This window comes from Akebia trifoliata, chromosome 8 (assembly GCF_017979445.1).
Source record: "Akebia trifoliata isolate Shusen 1 chromosome 8, ASM1797944v1, whole genome shotgun sequence".
Classification (NCBI taxonomy): Eukaryota; Viridiplantae; Streptophyta; class Magnoliopsida; order Ranunculales; family Lardizabalaceae; genus Akebia; species Akebia trifoliata.
In genome coordinates this window covers 39,686,923-39,708,308 of record NC_141382.1, presented here as the reverse complement: position 1 = coordinate 39,708,308, position 21,386 = coordinate 39,686,923, and the positions used below count along the sequence as shown (strand labels likewise).

Below are 21,386 nucleotides of genomic sequence, written 5' to 3'. Positions count from 1 at the left end.
TTTTTAATTATATCTTAAACTTTATTTTAATTCAATTGCAATGATCCTAATTTTATAATGCACATTTTTAATTCTTTCATTTTCAAATTTAATATTATTTTATAAAGGACAAATTTGCCCTTTCATAAATTTGGACACCTAAATTAATCAAAATTAGTTTTATGGATTTCAATGTCAACTCCTTCAAAATAGATTACAATCTCTACGTTCTATCTCCCAATTACAAAGAGTATTTGGTCAACTATTAGAAATCTTATTCTTAAGCCAGCTGTCAACTTCAAACCCACCACAGAAGCCTCTAGAGTCCTAAGAAATCCAAGTCTATATTCCCTATTAAAAGCCCCTTTCACCCCATTTGGGACCCCAAAGAAGATCCTTCCCCTTCTCCTCTCTCTTTCTCTCTCTCTCTCTCTCTCTTTCTTTCTCTCATTCAGCCAAAATCTCCCCCCTTTTCAAAAACGAAAAATCCAAATGGGTACTTTAGTCGGACATGTTGCACCAGGTTTTGGTTTCCTTGTCATTGGCTTATGGCACCTCTTCAACCACATCAAGATTCATGTTCTCCACCCCAACTCCTACACATCCTCCCCTTGGTTTACAACCTCAATTCTAAAATACTTGGAACTCTACTTGATCATGGTTGCTACAAGCCTCTCTATAGCCATGGAACTCTTCATAGGCCCAGATCGACACCAACCGTTTGATCCTGATGGAACGATTCCATCAAACCATCTCCATAATTTCGAGCACGCCTCGATATCAATGTCCTTCTTCATCTACGCTGGCTTTGCAATCGTCCTCGATCGAATTCGACCGAAAGCACATGATGGGATGGTGCAATTGCTCGCTGCTATGGCTTTTAGTCAACAACTCCTCCTTTTTCATCTTCACTCAGCTGATCATATGGGTGTTGAAGGCCAATACCACTGTCTCCTACAAATTGTAATTTTTGTGTCTTTAGTTACCACCCTTATAGGGATAAGTCTCCCTAAGAGTTTCTTAATAAGTTTTGTGAGGTCACTTAGTATTTTCTTTCAAGGTCTTTGGCTTATGGTCATGGGGTTTATGCTTTGGACCCCAGAGTTGATTTCCAAAGGATGTTCTATGAACTTTGAAGATGGTCATTATGTTGTTAGGTGTCAAGGTGATCACTCACTCCACCGAGCTAAATCACTCGTAAACCTCCAATTCAGTTGGTTCTTCGCTGGGGTGTTCATCTTTGCTATATTTTTCTATTTAATTCTAGTTAAAATTTACGGTGAAAAGGTGGAATATTGGTCCCTAGGGAATGAAGAAGAAGAAGAAGAAATCGAAGACGTTGAATCACAGAAGAAGACAATTGATGACGCCCAGATTTTGATCAACTATGGGAAGGGATCACCCCCGATTGACATCGAAAGATAGAAGAAGAAGAAAGATTAAAGAAGTGGATGATAAGGTATTGTGTAAATTTGATTGGTGTGGGATCCCACCTTTAGTTTAATTAATCCCTTAACAAGCAAGGTTTAATGAGAACAAAGGTATGGGAGAAAAAGTGCATATAAGTAGGTGAGAAGAAGTGTGTATATTTTGGTTTGTGTTGGTGGCTTTTACTAGAGGGTGAGCTCATTGTGTTTGAAAGAAAAGAAAAAGTGTAGACAGATGATTTGTACATCTTCATACAACCAGTTTGTAATTTTTTTTTTTTTTTTTTTTATTAATTTGCTTTTTCAATTGGTCATAAACCATTGCACTTTTCATCTTTTAAAGAATTTTATGCATTTTGTCGAAATTACCGAATTAGCCATTTCTTTTTAATATTTATTTATTAAAACAGTGATATATCTGATTTTCTAATTATTATTATTTTCTGAAAAATGATTACTGGTGTACAACTGCTTTGGTAAAAATAAATAATTATAAAAAAAAGGGTATATGTCCATTTTTCTAAGTACTAAAAAGAAAGGGCTGATTTAGTAATTTTTGCAAAATGCTCGGGCCATTTTTGTAGAAGACCAGCTTGTTTATGTGGTTAATTAGGGTTGTGTGGTTGAGAGCTAAGATTAAGACAAGAACTTTACTTTTTCGGTTATAGTTGACTATTGCTTCAATGGTAGGTGTGTATGATACTTAGAAAAATCATTTTCTTGAGATGAACAGTTTATTGAAGAAATTATAATTTGAAATGACTTTTTCAAGAAAATACCTTAGATGATTGATTGCACATAAGAAAATGTCCTTTATTGTGGTTTGCACGATCACGAGAACAGCCAAGAAAATTATTTCCCTGTGAAATGCTTGTTCCAATGCTTTTTTCTAGAATTAGAAATGATTTTCTCTTTAGACCTTAAAGGTCTACCAACATAATAAATACATGGGACACATGTAGGGACATAGTTATTAATTAAATGGGTATAAAATTGGCCCAAGAGATACCTTGAAGTTGAGCCCAACTATTCAAAATGGTGAGAGGAGAAGTGAAAGTGAAACCTGGACAGATTAGAAAGGCACATTTAGGGTTAAGGACCCTTTTAGAGTCTATAAATTAATAGATAATGGGTAATTCCTTTAGTAACAGTTGCTTTCTTAGTCTAAATTTCTTCATCTTTACACAATTCATTAATATCCTTCCTTAAAATGGTAGTTTTCTTTGTTAGCAATGTCACCTTGCCTTGAACACAAACATGGAAAATGACCTCAATTGGAATGAGTGTCAAACCTCCATACCCTGGGGATTAGGACCCAAAGTTGGTTGTGCTTAGGGCATGTGCAACGAAAGCAAAATATCATTCAATTAAACAGTACATGTGAAGAGCGAGAAAATGAATGATTTTGAGGAGAAATTTAGAGATTTTTTTATTTGGAAGTTGAAGAAAAGGATATTTAAGTCATTTCCAATTAGTCTATGAGAAAGGACCCAGTCAAGAGGCAATATCATCTTTAAAAAGAAAAAGTGATAGGAGGGCGAAAGTTGGAGGGAGGTGAGGAGGTGGGGGCAAATGGGACATGTAATTAGTTACAAATACAAGGTGTCTCAAAATTCTATGGGGGCAATCGCCCCCACTTATCTTTACTAGTCCCGTCTTGCAATTAAAGGAACATAAGATTTCAAAGAATGATCGGTATATAAAATATGTTTTGAATTGAAATAATAAGAATAGATATGACTATCATAGTTTAAAGTTCCGCATTGTCTCAAAATGTTTTGGTAGAAATCAAAACAAAGCATTAACACCAAAACAACATTCAATATTTCAATTTGTCTCGAAATAATTTGACCAAGACAGTCTCGAATTTTCTCTTAATCGAAATATTGTTGTGAGATGAAATTTTAAACTTCAATGCATACAATTTAATTAAACAAAAGAAATTACTTCAGATAAATTGAATAGATGAATGAAATTCTAAGCCAACCCCAGATTATGGAACAAGAGTTTGATGAAGATGATAAGAATTTTTTTAGTACTAATATTAATTTATTAGTAGCTTTAATTATATTAGAAATTATGTTTAATATTGATTTAGAGTTTACTAATTTTTGGAATTGGTTTTATTGGGGATGATGAAGTCACATAAGGAGAATGATTGAAGTGTTTTGTTTAAGAGAAATAAAATACTATTGAGAGTGGTTGGTTAGATCAAGTTATTATGTGAGAAAGCTTTATATTAATAGTTATTTTATTACTTTATTCTCCTCATTTTCCACATTTGTTAGGCATATGAACTATCTCACTCATTCAGATTCGTTAAAGTTATTAGTTAACTAAAAAAAATGATTGATGGAATGGCAACCTTTAGAAGTATATAATTCCTAATTAAACAATCTAATCTTCTCTTTAAACCTACCTTTCATTGAATAACTTGTAAATGTGTATGCACCCTTACATTATGTTACGTTACGTATAGGGAAATTGCATACCAAATTTTGATACATAATTTACTTTTGATTTTCTTTTTTTCTTCTTTTAATAGATTATATTATTTACTTTCAATTTTCTTTGAATCCATTATTTTTTTTTTTTTTTATTCAATCCTTTAAGCAAAATCAACGGTGGACAAGACAACAAAGCAGATTCATGCTTTTGTTTTTCAAGCTCTATTTGGATCTTCTTAAGGATTGCTAAGAAACATGTACTGATCTCTAAGAAACCTCTGGTAGAGAAGTGGTCAAAAGATTTTTTATTTTTATTTTTATTTTTTTCCCTATGAAGATCAAATTTTTTCTATTTTTTTCAGATTCTACATTATAGTGAAGCAAAGAATTATATTACTTCCCATCTACAAATTGCATTTAACAAGCAATATTTACTTGAAGAATTCTCCATAATATTTTCTAGTTTAGAGAATTTCCCAAACAAGTTTCCAAAATCTTGCTGACATCAACATTTCTAAAAGGTATAGGAGCGTTAGAAAATTTGTCAGCCTACTTAACTAAGAAAAACATATTTGGATCCCATCTAAGAAAAGGTCTAAGACTAAGAGGGATTTTAATAATTTTCCTCAATATTTTGGGAATAGATTTTTGCAAAATGGCTTTTTTATCATCGTAGAGTAGAGTTGAACACTTTTTTATTGGTTCATACTCTGGACTTGAACCCAAGACCTCGTATCATTTTTTTTAGGAAAAATTACTTAAAGGACCTTGACAGAGGGATTTATTTTTAAACAGTCGCTAAGTTTTTGGTTGTAACTTAGTACGACATTTTATTTTTTAATAATAGGCTATCCCTGTAGACAACGGACCGGGGTCCGTATCTGGGCTTTGCCCAGTCCATAGACCATGATCTTGTCCAAGAACTAGTCCTGGAGTACGTGAGCTTAGTAGAACATTTGGTAAACTTTTTTGTTTCTTAATGTTCCCTCATCATTGGCAAACTCACCATTTTTTATTTATTGTCGAACTCACCACTTTTTATTTTCGATATCCCCATTATATTTATTGTCATACTCGACACTGGTAAAACCCACCCATTTTACATTGTCAAGTTTTTTAAACTAAAATACATGGAAAGATCAATTAAAAACTTGACAAAATGACTTGTTTAGATGATTTTAAATTAAAAGAACCTTTTTTGCTCGATTTTCATCTAAAAACTAAGAAAAAAAAGTGGAAAAAAAAAAAAAAAAAACACGTTGAAAATGGTTGCTTCTTCCTTCTTAAATCCTTTCTCATGGAATAGAGTCTTCAAAACTCAATTGAGATGCTAATAATCCAAATTTTTTTATGAGAACAATGAGTTCAAATGGTTAAGGAATTCAGTTGTGAGAAATGGGGGAGATGAGCTCCATAGACTATTAAGAAAAGAAAAGTTTATTTAATAGACTATGTAGAGACCGCCCAAAACTTAGGGACTATTTAGAAAAAAAATCCCTCCGCCAGGATTTTTTTAAGTAATTTTTTCTTTATATATATATATATATATATATATGGGGCGGTTCAAGGGCCATATGAGAAAACATATGAAAAAACTTTCGTTTTTCAAAATAAGAGTTAGAGGTTTTGGATTGAGCTGATTTTTTGCAAGGATGGTCACTATGACGAAAAGATCATCCTCACAAAAAATCAGCTCAATCAGAAACTTCTAAATCCATCAAAAGTGATTTACAAATTAGTGATAAAAATTGGTAAAAAATCGACGGTCCACATTCTAAATCACTTTTAATGGGGTTAGAAGTTTCAGATTGGGCTGATTTTTTTTTTTTTTTTTTTTTTGGATGATCTTCCCATCATAGAGATCATCCTCACAAAAATCAGCTCAATCCAAAATTTCTAACCCATATTTTAAAATTTTATTAAAAACGAAAGTTTTTACATATGTTTTCTCATATGGCCCTTGAACCTATATATATATATATATATATATATATATATATATATATATATATATATATATGGGGGGGCGTTCAATGGCCAACTTTTTGGCAAACTTTTTGGCAAAACATTTTTCAAAACATGAGTTAGAGGTTTTGGAATGGGCTGATTTTTGGTGAGGATGATCTCTATGGTGAGGAGATCATCATCACCAAAAATCAGCCCATTCCAAAACTTCTAACCCATGTTTACAAGCTGAAACATCGTGGACCGTCCATTTTTTGTAAACTGTTTTTGATGGGGTTAGAGGTTTTGGAATGGGCTGATTTTTGGTGAGAATGATCTCCACGGTGTAGAGATCATCCTCACCAAAAATCAGCCCATTCCAAAACCTCTAACCCATGTTTTGAAAAATGTTTTGCCAAAAAGTTTGCTAAAAAGTTTGCCCTTGAACGCTACCCTATATATATATATATATATATATATATATATATATATAGATAGATATATATAAGTAAGACATTATTGAAGATAAATAGCCAAATAAGATTCACGAAGCCAAGCGAACTATTTGGAACCAAGTATAGATGATGTCTGATAGCAAGGATCATGTGATTTTATATGTTTAAGACAACAAGTATCAATAAATAGTCAAAATTTCGATTAAGAGTTGGAATGTGTACAAATAATTGAATATTATTTGAGAATTTTCTGATATTTGATAAATTTTTATTTATATTTCTGCTACGATAATATTTGATAGACATATATAAAATTTCATATAATCTAATTTACTTATCACAAGAATCAAATTGGGATCGAATTCAAATATTGATTCAAAATATATTTGTCACCTTTTGAATTAAATTCGAATACTAGTTATCTATATTTTAAAGATAATGCTAAAGTGACCTCAGGTTGGAATCTCATATTGCACTTCTTAACGTGAAAGTGGATAAGAATCATAAATCCTAAAAATGGGAGTCATCACCTAGTTTAGGTCTAAGAATCAAAATAACTCTAAAAAATATCCGGATTGGTCCACGAATAAGAGACACAGGTAAGGGACCGAGTTACGGGTTTCGGAAGGTATTAGGAATTGAACCCACTCGATTGAGGTAATCGGTCTCTAACGATCCCAAGAAATCTTAAGGTCAAATGAAAAAGACTATGGTCAAGACTAAGGTCCAATCATTATCAAATTATCCAAAGTAGGCCAATCGAATCCTACGGCTTAATTTCCCAAAAGAATTAAAGCTCATTATTTCCTCAAATTTTGTATTTAAGGAAACTCGAAATAATTTAAAAAATAATTTACATCAAACGTGACAAAATAATGCGTATTCTACTTAAAAGGAATTAACATCATCATTCATGTGAATTTATGGGTTGATTTGATTCGATCTCATAAAAAATCATATTAAATTGATTCCAAAATTTCCCTAAAATCTATGAATGAGCCCAACATCTATTCTTATGAAAGTATTTTCAAACTAAACTCACCCCACAGCTACTAGGTGATGGATTGTCGAATTGGGAAAATGCAAAAATGAGGTGTCTACAGATGCCCATCTTTAGCAGAGTGTGTAAGCAAATTAAATGAAAATTCTACTTTGGTAGATAATGCGACATTCGAATGCCTTTTTTATTTTATTTTATGGGTAAGCTAGACTTGAACACACGACCTCAAGGTTGCTTTGCAATGTGTCAAACCAACCAAATTATGGGTCTAAACCCAAAAATATCGTTACAATTACAAAAATCGGTGGAAAAACAATTATAAAACAGAGGAAATAAATGAATCTGTCATCTATTTTAAACAGACATCACTATTGACTTCAAGAATTACCACTCAAGTTAGTAAATACACTGTTTGCAACATCCAAATTTGAGCTTTGAGAAGAAATAAAGAAAAATGGATGCCAACCGACTTGCTCTTTGAGAAGGCAGGAGATGCATTTGGGGAAAAAAATCAGGATTTTGATCTTGTTTTGAGAAGAAGATAGAAAGGATGGGAGGAGATAAATCTTAAAACAAGGGTTGGGTATTTTTGTAATTATAAAAGAGAGATTTACATGGAAGACCCCTATGGGCCCATATGGATACTGGAGTTAGAAGTACTCTCCCAAAGAGTTGGAGTTGAAGTATTTTATGAAGGAGTTGGAGAAGTACTTTTGTGTTGGAAGTATATTTGTAAATAAACTCTATGAAGTACTGCCAGAAGTACTTTTGTACTGGAAGTGCATTTGAAAAACGTTATTGATGTTGAAATTTGGATGTTTGCACTTAGACACAATTGATGTTGAAATTTGTACGCAATTAATGCTGAAATTTATACATAATTGATGTGTAGTTTAGAGCTTATACATAATTGATGCTGAAATTTATATACATTGATGTGTAGTCTAAAGTTAATACATAATTGATGCTGAGATTTTTAGAAGAAATATATATAACATCAAGGGCATCAAGTTTTCAAAGAAAATCAAACCTTCAATGGTACAAATAAAAATTTCAATGGCAACAACTTATAATTGTGAGATACAATAAAACTATCGCTTTAAGATAAAACATGATATAACAACCAATAAAAGATTTGTTCTTTATATACTTGAGCCAATAAGGTTTCAAGTTGAAACACATTGTCGAGTTTGTTATAAAACCTAAAAACACTTCTTTCAACATCATCAGAAAGTCAGTCACTCCTGAGTCCCATATGTCTTCTTTGATAAATTCACACCTAACAAACATCCAACTTCTGCCAACCTAATACTCTCAATTTACTCTCTTTGTCTCAATTCTTCTCCTAAGATAAACTTCGAATCTCTAAAATTAACAATAAAACAAATAGAAATACATGAAAATACAAAGAAAATCAAAGGAAATAAGATTTTGAAGAAAATCAAAACTTTTTTTAGGCTGGGCTTTTATTCTGCTTATGATGGGTGGAAACCTCTAAGTGGCACCCAAATCCTTCTGCCAAGTAACTAGCTTCTACATGGGTCCCACTAGAAGATGCCTTGTCAAGCTTGGATTGCCTAGCCTTCAAAAGATACGGGGCATATGGCATCATAATGCCCAAATGTCAAGCAAGAGCTACATCTAAGGGGATACCAATCATAATCCACTCTCACCTCTGCCCTGTATCCTTCAAAGATACGGGGCATTAGGCATCATAGTGCCCAAATGTCAAGCAAGAGCTACATCTAGGGGGGATACCAATCATAATCCACTCTCACCTCTGCCCTGTATCCTTGTTGATTTTAACTCGGAGGAATCTGAGAAATTCCGAACCAGTTTTAACCTCTACACAAACCCTGGCATAAGATAACCTGCTGCCCTCGTTCGTAGCATTGTCCACATATAATGGCTTCCCCACACCACTAGCAACACACCCCAATCCTCTTAAGAGTCCAGAAGTGTTTTGGAAGGTTGTATAGCTTTATCCACTAGGGGATAGAAGCTTCTTCTCTCTTTTCCATTTCCACTATGAGATTCCACCTCTTCAGCACCGTCAATTTGCCACCTACAAACTAGGGCCCTTTCTCCAGGATCTCAAGGAGCTCATCCTCCTCTCCAAACTTGAAGAAAAGGAGCCTATTATCATCTGAGCAAACATCTAGCGCTCCATTAATTTTCTAGAGAGTACTAACTGCATTCTTGACAAGCATGAAAGGAAGCTTTGCATTAAAAAAGTACCCCCCATAAGCCACTTGTCCCACTTTGAGATACCTTCGTCTAGCCGAAGCAGTGTGGTTGAATAATTTGGCCCAAGGCTTAGCAGCTCCAGTTCTCTGCTTGAAAAGTTAACTTGTTTTACTTTAGCACTGTCTGAATGAGGAATATTGTCAAACACCTTGTTGGCATCTTTCTTGGCACTACCCTTGGCCATCCCCTGCTTCTGCTTAATGCTGGCCTTCGAGGGTCCATCTAGCTTAAAGGCTCCAGATTGACTAACAGTGTTAACCTCCTTAGCTGTGTCAGGAAGAGACTGAACTCCTGTCTTAGCTTTGGAGGTAGTCTTAACTCCATCGAGACTGGACCACAGAGCCCCATCACTACCCAAGCAAGAGCTATCCCCTCCACTCAACTCAATGTTTTCAACTTCATCAGCCCAGGACGTTCTCTGCCCCTTAGGGTTCTTGTTGCCCTGCATACTAACCCCCCTGATGTTTCTCTCTCAATGTTACATCTCTCTCGATCCTTCTCTATCGTTCGCTTCCTACAACTGTGTTCTTCAATAATGGCTGAACTGAGCAATTGAAGAGGAACAACAAGAGTAATTGCTTGGTCTTGAGCAAAAGCATGACTCAAAGAGGTCTAAACTGTCGATCCTTGTTCGGTCTCGTTGTACCGGAGCTCGTCGTCATCGCCATAGTTATAGCTCTAGTTTTCGGGCCGAAGAAGTTGCCCGAGGTTGGTCGGAGTATTGGAAAAACCGTAAAGAGCTTTCAACAGGTTTGTCGTTTATGTTGTTTGGTTTGATTTGATTGTATAGTTGTGATTTCCTGTGTTTTTTGAGATTCTAGGTTTTTTAGTCTCAAGGTGGAGCTTTTCTGTCTTTAGGTGAGTAGTTACGAAGATTTGTTTGAAATTCTTGATGAATTAGAGGAGAATACAAAGAAATTTGTCTAATTTCAACTAACAAGCCCTTAATCTCAAAGCTAATTCAGTTTTACATCAAATATAGTTCTCAGTGACACAAAGCTTAATTTACTAGAAGTTAAACAAATATGAAATTATACTACTCAAAATTTCAAATGTAAAAGACTAATTTAGTAGAAGTCAAAAAATACGATTTTTTTTCATAAATGGTAAATTGGGATATGAGATTCGCTTGAATTGGAAAATAAGTAAATTATAGATAAACACTAGCAAGTATTGCTTGGCACTTTTCTTCTTTTTTCACTGGGCATTGTTGATGTGTGTTTTTATTTAGGATGTTTATAGAAGAATGCTTACATTTGAGTATAAAATAAGGGACCTTGGCATTGTTGAAATGGGGTTGCTTGGCATATGGAATCTCATCCTCAAGGGATGTCCATAACATGATACCAATTACCCCCGAAAAAAAAAGGCAAAAAACGTATAAAAAGGAAGAAAAAAATAAACAAATAAAAAAAGAGGCATGTCTTAGGCTTTAGTTTATGTTGACACCTTACATCGTAGCTTGTCACAGCTCAGAGGTCTCCTTCTCGCTCTCACCGTTTCTTTTCTATTTGGTTTTATTTGTGGTAATCTCAGCTTTCCAAATTTGGCTTTCTTGGACAGACCATGGATGAAAATGTCAAAGAAAACTCTCAATTTTTCTATGTCCCACTACAAGGACCAAAATATTGATGCTAATTATATTATTATGGTACTTGTTCCCCAGGTAGCAAACACTGTCATTCTCTATGATGTTTACCACATTTGGCTTATTCCTTTGCTTTTAAGAGTAAATTGTTGAATGATACTTTGTAATTCATTTTCAGTCACAGTTATCTCTTCTTACAATAATCATGTGGAATTTCATTGTCTTAAATATGATCAAAAGGCACACATAGCAATCTTGAAAGCACTGAACCTTCTCAGGTTTGTCTAAACTTGCTTCCCATTTGATTTATTACCTTTTTCTTAAGGTTTAATTCTATTGCAATTGTTTACCATGTGAGTGTCACTTGAAATTTTCCTAAAATATTATTTGTACCCCTGAAGTCTTTTAGATACAATCCATTTATGATTCATGTTTTTCATCTATTTTCCTAAAATATTAGTATTTGTACTTCAAATCCCACTCTAAAATATTAGTCAGCTTCCCCATTTCTTTTCGTAAATGGTAAGACTTCAAGCTTGTCATCACATTTGGTTTGGAGTTACATTTGTGTCCCTCCATTGATGTTCTACAGTAATTATAGTTTGCCTATCCATTCAACTTTCTCTTTTTCTGACCTACTTGTTTTGCATCATATAGTCCCTTGTAGCTGCAAGTTATAAGTTTGCTAAAATTTGACGCCTTGGTCCGTCAAATTTTATGAAATTCGACGGCCTTGGGCCATCAAATATAGGTTTTTTTCACGTTGTGCGGTGGTTCTATTGAATTCTATAAATGTGTTTGTACCTACTAATGCTAAGTTTTCTTATTTGTTTTTTCATTCGTGTTTAAGCTCAGAGAAATTGAGTAATAAAGAACTAAAACAATAATAAAGACCATTTCATTTTGTTTTCCCTTTCCCTTAATATATAGAGTCGTGACCCAAAACCTGATGCCCTTTGTACGATCCCCTGACGTGGCAATGTATAGACCATATATAGATCTTTTTCTTTGAGATACACTAGGAAAAAAATCTATGGTTCTATGTACTGCCATGTTAGGGAGCATCAGGTTTTGGGGTGTCAGTTTTGAAAACTCAATGGAGATGAGAAATTTCACCATGTCATAACTCTAGAAGGTTCATCAGGGATATGATTCGGTGTAACACGTATAAGTTGATAATAACCTAAATACCCTCGTCTTAAAACTCTAACCAAGAACAACATTTGATTTTTCTCTTAAAAATCTCTATTCTTCAAGCTCTTCAATCTTGAAGGGTAAATTATATTCTAACACATTTAACACTGTCCTCAACCCATCATCTTCAACCTCTTGTAGAAAATATCCTATCTTGTTCTTGAGGTTTGAAGGTTAATGGAGATGGAAAATTAAGGTTTTGTGTGTGTGTGTGTGTGTGTGTGTGTGTGTGTGTGTGAGAGAGAGAGAGAGAGAGCTAGAGATTAACACTCTGTTTGGATTGAGGGAAGGGGAGGGAAGGGAAGAGAAAATTTGCTAATTTCTCTTCTTTTCCACTGTTTGGATTGTTAAGTGAGGAGGGAAGAGAAGAAAAAAGGGGGGAAGAGGGGGGAAAAAATCTAGAATTTTGTTCCCTCCAAAAGTGGAGAGACGAGGAGGGAAGGGAAGGGTATAAATTTTTTTTTCCAAATTTGCCCTCTTTCTTTTTTAAAATTTCCAAAGAAATGTAATATTGGCAGGCCAACTATTTCTAGTTACACCCCAAGTAAATCTTATAAACAAATTTCAGAAACCTAGAGATGCTTGCGAAGGAGACGAAGATACCTAGAGAGAAGGAACGAAGGCAACGACCTATGTCTCTCCACATGAGTTTGTAAAAGCTTACTCTGCTCACCTCAAACGATCGGGAAAGGTAAATCCTCAAATCTAGGTTTTCTCCAAGATCACAGACTTCTTCTCTTGTTTATTATATGTAAATTTACGTTATAATTGCAGATAGCAGATTAATATTGGAACTTTGATTTTTTACTTTTTTTTCTTAATGTATCTATACAATAATTTTGGGGTTTTAGATTCGTGCTTGTTGGTTGATTTGTTCCACATTTTATTTTTATTTGATTTGCTTTTATACTTTTTCGAATGTGAATCTCTATTATTTGTTCTCAGGATTTGGAGTTTTACTGATCTGATTACGAATTCTACAGGTTTAATGTGTTTTAATGTCAGGGGCTGTTTGAATGCACTGTAGAAAATTATTTTTTTGAAAAAATGGATTATCAATTTAATATGATTTAGGGCTATTTGGATGATAATGCCAACATTTGAGCTGTTCTCCTAGGAGTTAATATTTAACTATTTTCTTTATTAGTTCTAATTTGTCGTCGAGATTAGCTTGAAGTGTGTTACTAATCAATATTTGATTTTCAGTAATATTCTTGCTATGTTGAAAGTAAAATAGAATGCAATTATATTATAAGGGTGGATAAAGAAGTTGGGGTTTTAAAGGGAAAATGCAATCTCTCTCTCTCTCACACACACACAAAAGATTTAAAACCATGTTGATACTTGTTGGTAAATAAGAGACACAAAAGTTTTGAGGAAAAAAAAATATAAATCTGTTAAAGAAGAGCAAATAAATAAGGTAAACATGGAATTTATGATGTTTTATACTGTTTATGTACAAGGAAGGCGATAAAGATATTTACAAACTTGCAACATAAAAGAAGAAAACTGGAGATATTGATGCATTGAGAATGAAAACCAAAATTTTCTATTTTTAGTAAGGAAAATTAAGGAAAGATGAAGGGATAATTTTCATACATTGCAAAATGAAGATCACTTAGTGAGCTTAGAAGTTGAAGGAAATGCTTATGTTACATAAGATATATAAGCTATTGTAAGATTGTGTTATAAAAGTGAAAGGGACTTTGGCTCCGGTTAAAATATAAAAGGCTTTCTGACCAGATTGTATCCCTATAGATACTTGGAAGTACATTGGAGAAACTGTATTTTGTTGGTTTCTTAGGTTGTTTAACAATATTTTTAGATACAAAGAAAATGTTAGAGAAATGGAGTATTATGGTATGGTTTACAATAACAAGCGTGATATGTAAAATTTCGCCAATTATCGTGGGGTCAATGCAAGAAGGTTGACTATCGGTGCTATTTTCTTACTTGGACAATTAATGGTAAAGTTTCGAAAATAGAGACAAATTTGCACATGAATTTACTGACATGGAAAAACAGAGTCCCATATGTTGATGTTATGAAAGATGTGTATTGTGGAGCTGTTGCTAGTTTTAGAACAATTGGTGGCGAGATGTGCCAGTTTCCACTTATAGTGAGTTTGTACCCCAGACCAACATAAAGTCAATATCTTTTTAAAGAAAGATTGGATTTTGTGAGGTGGTTTTAGCAAAGTTTTGTTTTTTTTTTTTTAAAGAAAGATGAGATTTTTGGGAGGTTGTTGGTGTGTTTAGTAGGTATTGAGCTCAAAAATGAAAGAATTGGTTGAAGTGAAGGTGTGTTCTTGTAGTTTGATATATAGAGAAAAAAAAATGGCTTGTTCTATTGAAGAAAGGAGAAAAACAGGGGTTGGATTGGTGAATGGGGCATCTACTCTGCTTGAGGAGATGAAGATTTTGAAAGAAATTCAAGATCAGTCTGGTTAGTTTAATTTTCAATCCCCTACTTTTTTATTGCTTCAGAGTTGATTTGGTAACTTGACCAAGAATATATGAAACTTGGAACTATTGAAGCTTGAATCTTAAACAAATATGCTTGTTTGAACTTACAAGTGATTTACTTGTATATTTGCATTTTGTTAGAAGTTTTATCTAGTGGGAGACCTTCTGTGACGCTGTTTAGAGCTGCTTTATTCCCTATATATGTTTGTTTTTCTCTTATAGAGGACATTGAATTTAGGCTTGTCTTTTGTTGGTTTCAGAGGCAAATTGGCATGCTTGTGCCAGGTTGCTTGTTTCGTTGCCTCAAGTAGGGGGCCTAGTTTATTATTTTCCACAAGGACACGTCGAGCAGGTGTGTTCTACTTCCTTTAGTGTTGATTTAGTTTCTTCTAATAACATCCGAAATACTATACCATGAACAATTATATAATGAATATCAGTTGTGTAATTTCATGAAAGATGAGAGGGAGAGGGGTGTGTGTGTAATTTCATTGTTTAAGGTTCAATGATACTAGATGTGCTATGAGCAATCACCAACTAATAAGAAAATATTGTTAGTTGTCCATTTCTTGGAATATTACAATGGAACCAAACCTCCTCGTGGTTGAAAATATTGATTTTTTCTACTTGGTAACACTACTTTGGATGGTTTTCATTTGCTTCAATAGGTGGCATGTTCAACCAAAAGAGTAGCAACCTCACATATTCCTAATTACCCAAAATTTCAGTCTTAGTTGACGTGCCAGGTTCACAATGTTCCATTACACGTACATATTATTAATCAATATTGTATTTCTTTTCCTTCTTTTACTTATTTATTAAATTTTGTATTTTTTGGTCTTGACATATGTTGCTTGAAAGATCTTCTATGTTCCTCACTTCATGTTACATGATCTTCTCCTAGGCTGACAGAGAGACGGATGAAATCTACGCCCAAATGACTCTTCAGCCAATGAACACTGTAAGCTCAATTAGTTGTCAACTTAGTCTAAAATATTTCATTCCTCAATTAGTTGAGAATAAGCAAATTCTCTTCACACTTTGTTGTGTGAGAGTCAAAGTATATTTTTAATAAAATATTATAGTGTATGTGATGATCTAATTGGATATACTTTGACGGTGATTTGGTAACAAAATAAGAGAAAATTTCAAATCTGTGATTTTGGTAATAGAATTGGATAAGATTAGAGAAGCTAATGTTTATACTTAACATGCCCCCGCAAGTGAAGCGCCCCATTGGAGACGTCGAGCTTGTCCTAAAGTATCTTGAAGCGAGCCATCGATAGAGCTATTGTTATTATATCTGCAACTTGATCTTTCGTGGAGATGTATCGGTCATCCAACTGACGTTTTGCTACTTTATCACGAACAAAGTGAAGCAATCTCAACGTGCTTCATGTGATTGTGAAAAATCAGATTGGCAGGGCACCAACATTATCACACCATAGAATTGGACATCGAAGTCATGGAACATGGAGTCATAGGGGACGTGTAGCTGCCTGACTGCCCCCCTTTTGGGGTGGGGGATCCTGGGGGTTTGGGGCAGAGCCTCGACCCAGTGAAACTCTAATAGGAATGTTTGACATAAAGGAAAATATGGCATTTTGGAAGAGAAGGTTTCGAATTAGGCAACCTACAATTATATAAGTTACACCTATAACCATTCTCAAAAATAGTGAAGCACTTCCATCCCTCATCCATGGATGTAGGCTTAACCAAACCATGTAAATTTTGTGTTTTCTTGATTGTTTTTCATAGCATATAACCACTTGATCAAGGGGCGGAGGTCACATGATTAACTTCATTGTGGGTGGTCTTAGGTTTCTTGTATCTTTTCGGGTTGGTCATCTCGACCTCCCTTTCTCCTTTTTTTTTTTTCTAAATGTCTTGAAAAAAAAAATTTCAATTTCTCAAAGTGAATCAGTCATACTGTCATCATCAGCCATTTTTAGAAGAATGGCTACATTTCTGAGCTAAATTTCTACTTACATGTAATCTCAGTTTCATTGGGCAACTCTGCCCACACCAACTCACCTAGTCTGTGCCACATTTATATGAAGCTTAATACGACTATAGGCTCAGTAGGATTAATGGAGCAACTAAAATACTAATATCAGTACCATTTCGAGATAGAGAAAATCAAATTGTATCTTGGTTTAAATATTGAACATTGATGGAGGCATGGAGCATACAAGTTTCAAACATTCTTTTAGTACATTGCTTCAGTGTACTAATATCTTGGGAGACATTTTATTTGTTAAATTGTGTATAACTTTACTTAGTTAAAAAAAAAAATTAAACTTATTTTTGTTGTCTGTAACGTTACACTTACATGCGTTGTTTCCTTGAAACTGCTCAGGTCCCTTTTGATAATCCCTCTAAAGAAAAGCAATATGGAGACGAGGTAACTTTACTGCATTTATTTGGTTTCCATTTTTTTTTTATTAGATAAGAGCTCATCTTAGTTCCACTAGACTAAGCTGATAGTTTGAAACATTTTCACCTTTTTCTCATACCTGAGTGCTAATTAATTTGTGTTCTCAATCAAATTGTAGATATGACCCTGTCCGCAGAGAATTCTCTTTTCTAGTGCTCTTGTATCTTTTGGTTGTTTGTTATAAACATGATGAATGGGTTATAGACTATACACGGTTCATCCAGTCATCAATTTAGACTATGCAATCAGCGGGCCATGGCCCCAAAATCATGCTCAATCATGTTATCCTAATCCATAAATGGATGAACTTGTTCCCTATTTGTTATGTCTTGTTCATACTTGGATGATTAGATTGCTCTATTAGTATGGATTTTGGGTATGACCCATCCAAGAGGTTGTTCACTGGATAAATAGTTGCAATTGATGGCCACTTATCTGCTAAAAATCAGAGTTAAGTCCAAAATTCTCACTATTTATTAATTGTTTCTTATTGCAGGAAGGACATGAATACAATTCAGTTTCTTCTTCTGGACTAATTAGTTTCGAATTCCCCAATGGTCATTCCCATGTTCCACTTGTTCCAACTGCCATAGATGATGACCAATATGTAGAGTACCCGCTCGACAATCCATCAGATTTCCCATGCAACATGGAAGAAGAAGAAAGGGTAAAGCTATTATATATTTTAACTTTTTTTCATGTTCAAGTTGTTTTCCGTGGGTTGGGGGGACTTGAACATTAAGCTCACCTCACAATAAAAAAGATAATATGATAAATTGAAAATGTTCTTATCACTTGGACCTGTGATGTACGTGCCATGTTTTGAGCACTGGTGGTAGGCTACGATGGAGATTGCATATGTGGAATTTACATATCTATGTATTCATCATTTTTAATATCCTGCATGGAGATTTTACGAAACTTAATGTTGCCAGGCAGGATTTTTTTTTCTTTTGTGTAAATTTAATGTTAATCTGCTCAACAGGTGAAGAACACTTCAGCCCGTGTCAAACATGAAGCTAGCACCTCAAAAATTAGTGAAGATCAGCTATTCTACTTTCAGCAAAGGGGCATTGATCACGAGAAGGCAGTCAAAGCCCTTATTTCTAGTTTCTGCAAAGATATCTTCAACAAGCTTCCTGCCGAGTTCAGTTCTGAAGTGAACGAGCTCATGAGTTTGAAGCTTGAGGGATCTGTTGGGTAGAGACCAATAATTGTGATAATGTACATTTTTTTTTTTTTTTGGCTCCTTGACGAAGAAAAGCAAATCCTCCACTGATCATACTGGTTTAATTGTGATGTCCATCATGAGTTGGTCCAAACAGTCCTAGGAGAACTTGAAGATGGCTGCCTAACATCTATATATGGAAACCATATTGCGACCCGAAACATAACATCCTTTATGTAATTTGACTACTATATATGACTATCCTTTTATCAAAATAAATGGCTATAATAACCTTAAAAAATGCCACCAAGTAGTAACGCATGAGGAGTCAACAATGAACCATGTCACACCCAACAACCTGATCTCATTTGTTAACAAACAACTAAGGATAAGGGGTTGAGAACATGTGGCTTAGAAAGGTTAAGCAAATTAATTCAAAGATCAAACTCCCAACCATCTGGCCCTTCAATCTTTTATTGACAGTTGATCTTGTCTACAACTTCTTAAGGTTCTTAACTAAGCTCTACTACTATGCTTTATATGGGGAAGGAAGAAATTTTTTTGAGACTTTATAAATATTTAGTATGAAATATCCCCTATTATTGCCAGTCGATCAAGAACAATTAATCTAGATCAAAATAGTCTAGAAAAACATTATAACTTTACGATATCAATAATAAAAAAATGAGCCTTTTTAATCAATGTTATCCACTCTCACTAGTAATTGATCGAAAATAAATGGCTTAATAAATTGTTATAATTATATAATCTGCTTGAATTTGGGTTACAGATGATGTGTGCTAGTAATTGTTGGGAAGTTGATAGCTTACTTCAACATTTTGAGAGAGCTAAAAATTGTAAGAAGCTTGAAAAGGTCCATCATTGTAGGCTTAAATGTTTAGGACCATGTCTTTAATCTCAAATTTGCATATTTTAGTGTGCCAAATGACTTGGATTTTGAGTCAATGAGATGAACAAGTATTTTTAGTTTTTTTAATAAAAACATACATCTGTCCAACCAAATTGAACCAGGGAATCAATTTGATTTTTAAAACATTGGTGGAAATGTAAGCTCTCATGATATACAGTCTTGTATTTCTTAAGTTTGATAATAGGGAATTTCTGCAAGAAATATGGTATTAAGGTTTGTATCATTGTATAAGTAGAATTGTATAAGTAAAATTTTGTTTTTACTAAGAAGGGTATAATAGTCATTTGACAATAATAATTTCTCTTCTCTTCTCTTATGAATCCTAACCGAACATGAGAAAGTTGACTTTTTCTTTTCTCTTCTCTTTCAATCCAAACAGGGTGAAGAGAACCTTCCCTTCCCTTCCCTTAATGAGTTTCTCTTCCCTCCCCTTCCCTCAATTCAAACACAGCGTAAAGATAAGAAGATTCTATTTCTATTATTCTCTAGAGAATATTGAGGTAAAAAAGGGTATGCCATCCCCTTTATGAAATGAGTAGTCGAAAAGTATGTTTCCAAATTAGTGCATTAAATTTTGGGTTTTAGGATAGCCATTTCTTCGAATATCCTGCATGTGTTATTGTTACTAGATCTAAATTGTTATGCTTTCGTAGTATGATATGGTTTTTTCCTTTACTAAATCACAAGGAAACCAAAAAGTTCCTAAGGGTTCAAAAAGTTCTAGAATAGTCCAGAGATATATAGAATAATATAGAGATGTAGAATTATTGAATTATATATACAATTTGTTATATAATCTTACATACCATGTGAATGATTTAGAGTAGGTTTATGATAATTCTAAATATATATTATGAAGATAATAGAAAATTTATGTTCTCGTAGACTCATCTGAAAGTCTTTATACGGCAAAAGAAGTCTTCATTTATCATCATCCTCTTCGAGAACACTCCAACCACTTAGGGTCTACATGATTACAAGGGAATACACTCCTTGGAAAATGGACATGGAAAACTGAATTTAATGGGAAAATGAATTCTTCCATTTGATTATTTTCGATAACAAATTTCACGATCCTTGAGATACATGAAATAAAATCGTAAATGATTTTTATATTGATTTGATAATAATGAAGATACAGATCTCAGTATTATTCTTTGATTAATAGTCCAAAAAAAAAAAAAAAATAGTGGTGATGTGTGTATAGTTTTCTTCTCTCCAGGCTTCACGTATGATGGATTGAAAATGTTATTTTGATAGTGACTTTGTTGTGTCTAATCTTTTTAGTAGATTTATGTTCATTTCCTTCTCTTCAAACTTCGTATTTGATCAGTTTAAAAGTTTGCTTTAATTTATAAATTGTGATTTTTTATGTTTAATCTTCTATAGAGACTTTGCCCTTGATCAGATGAGAAAGATTTCTTGACTTTCGGAGAAAATCTTTTAGGCTTGATATTCTCCTTAATCAAAGTCCAAATCTCTCTTGAAGAATATTATTTCGTCTCTAAAGAAAGGTTTGAGAGTTTCTTCTTCTCTGAAGGATGCTTCGATCTTCTAAGAGAAAGTGATCCAGAGATCCTCCCAAATAGCCTAGGCTTTTATAGTTATAGACTCGGTAGGAGGATATTTTCAATTGTAACCTTAACTTAACCGGATTTTACATTATTGGTTTAAATGGTATTTGATTATTGATCAGACCTTTTTCAGTGGGTTTTGGAATTAACCATGAGCTAATTCATTTGTTGGGTACCCAATATTTAATGTAGATCATTTGAATTTATTGGACCATAAATTTTATCTGCAAATATCCAAACCCAAATTATAGAAGGCTTGTCTTCAAGCAATGGACTCTATTTGCATGGGTGGGCCTATTTATAATTTTGAGGGATTTTTTTGTGATTTATGAAACTTGTAGGGACATTCATAACATTTTGACGCCTACAATTGCATATAGTAAGATATCAATTAAAAGGGGAGTTGGATTTTGGCAAAGTACTTTAAGGCTCATCAAGGCAAATCGAATCAAATGGACTTCTAGGTGACTATCCCAAAATTCGATGGATGAAAAAAAGAAAAACTCAATGAGTTCCTCGTAGAATCGTCT

The 21,386-nt window shown here is 33.8% G+C and overlaps 2 protein-coding genes and 1 long non-coding RNA gene across 3 annotated transcripts; all 3 read left to right on the top strand.

Moving 5' to 3' along the window:
• The first annotated feature begins 356 nt into the window (after positions 1–356).
• LOC147396791 (uncharacterized) lies at positions 357–1,694 on the top strand. Its single transcript, XM_086450879.1, has one exon. It carries the CDS (start codon positions 472–474, stop codon positions 1,402–1,404), a length of 933 nt encoding a protein of 310 aa, XP_086307005.1. The 5' UTR covers positions 357–471; the 3' UTR covers positions 1,405–1,694.
• A 9,431-nt stretch (positions 1,695–11,125) lies between these two features.
• On the top strand, positions 11,126–21,248 carry LOC147396789 (uncharacterized). Its single transcript, XR_015181000.1, has 3 exons — positions 11,126–11,165; positions 11,266–11,365; positions 20,672–21,248. It is a non-coding gene; the product is annotated as an uncharacterized LOC147396789 (long non-coding RNA).
• On the top strand, positions 12,891–18,604 carry LOC147396790 (uncharacterized). The gene is made up of 6 exons (XM_086451966.1): positions 12,891–14,726; positions 15,007–15,098; positions 15,651–15,707; positions 17,106–17,150; positions 17,680–17,850; positions 18,169–18,604. The coding sequence occupies exons 1-6, from the start codon at positions 14,558–14,560 to the stop codon at positions 18,385–18,387; spliced, it is 753 nt and encodes a 250-aa protein (XP_086308092.1). The 5' UTR covers positions 12,891–14,557; the 3' UTR covers positions 18,388–18,604.
• Positions 21,249–21,386: the final 138 nt, after the last annotated feature.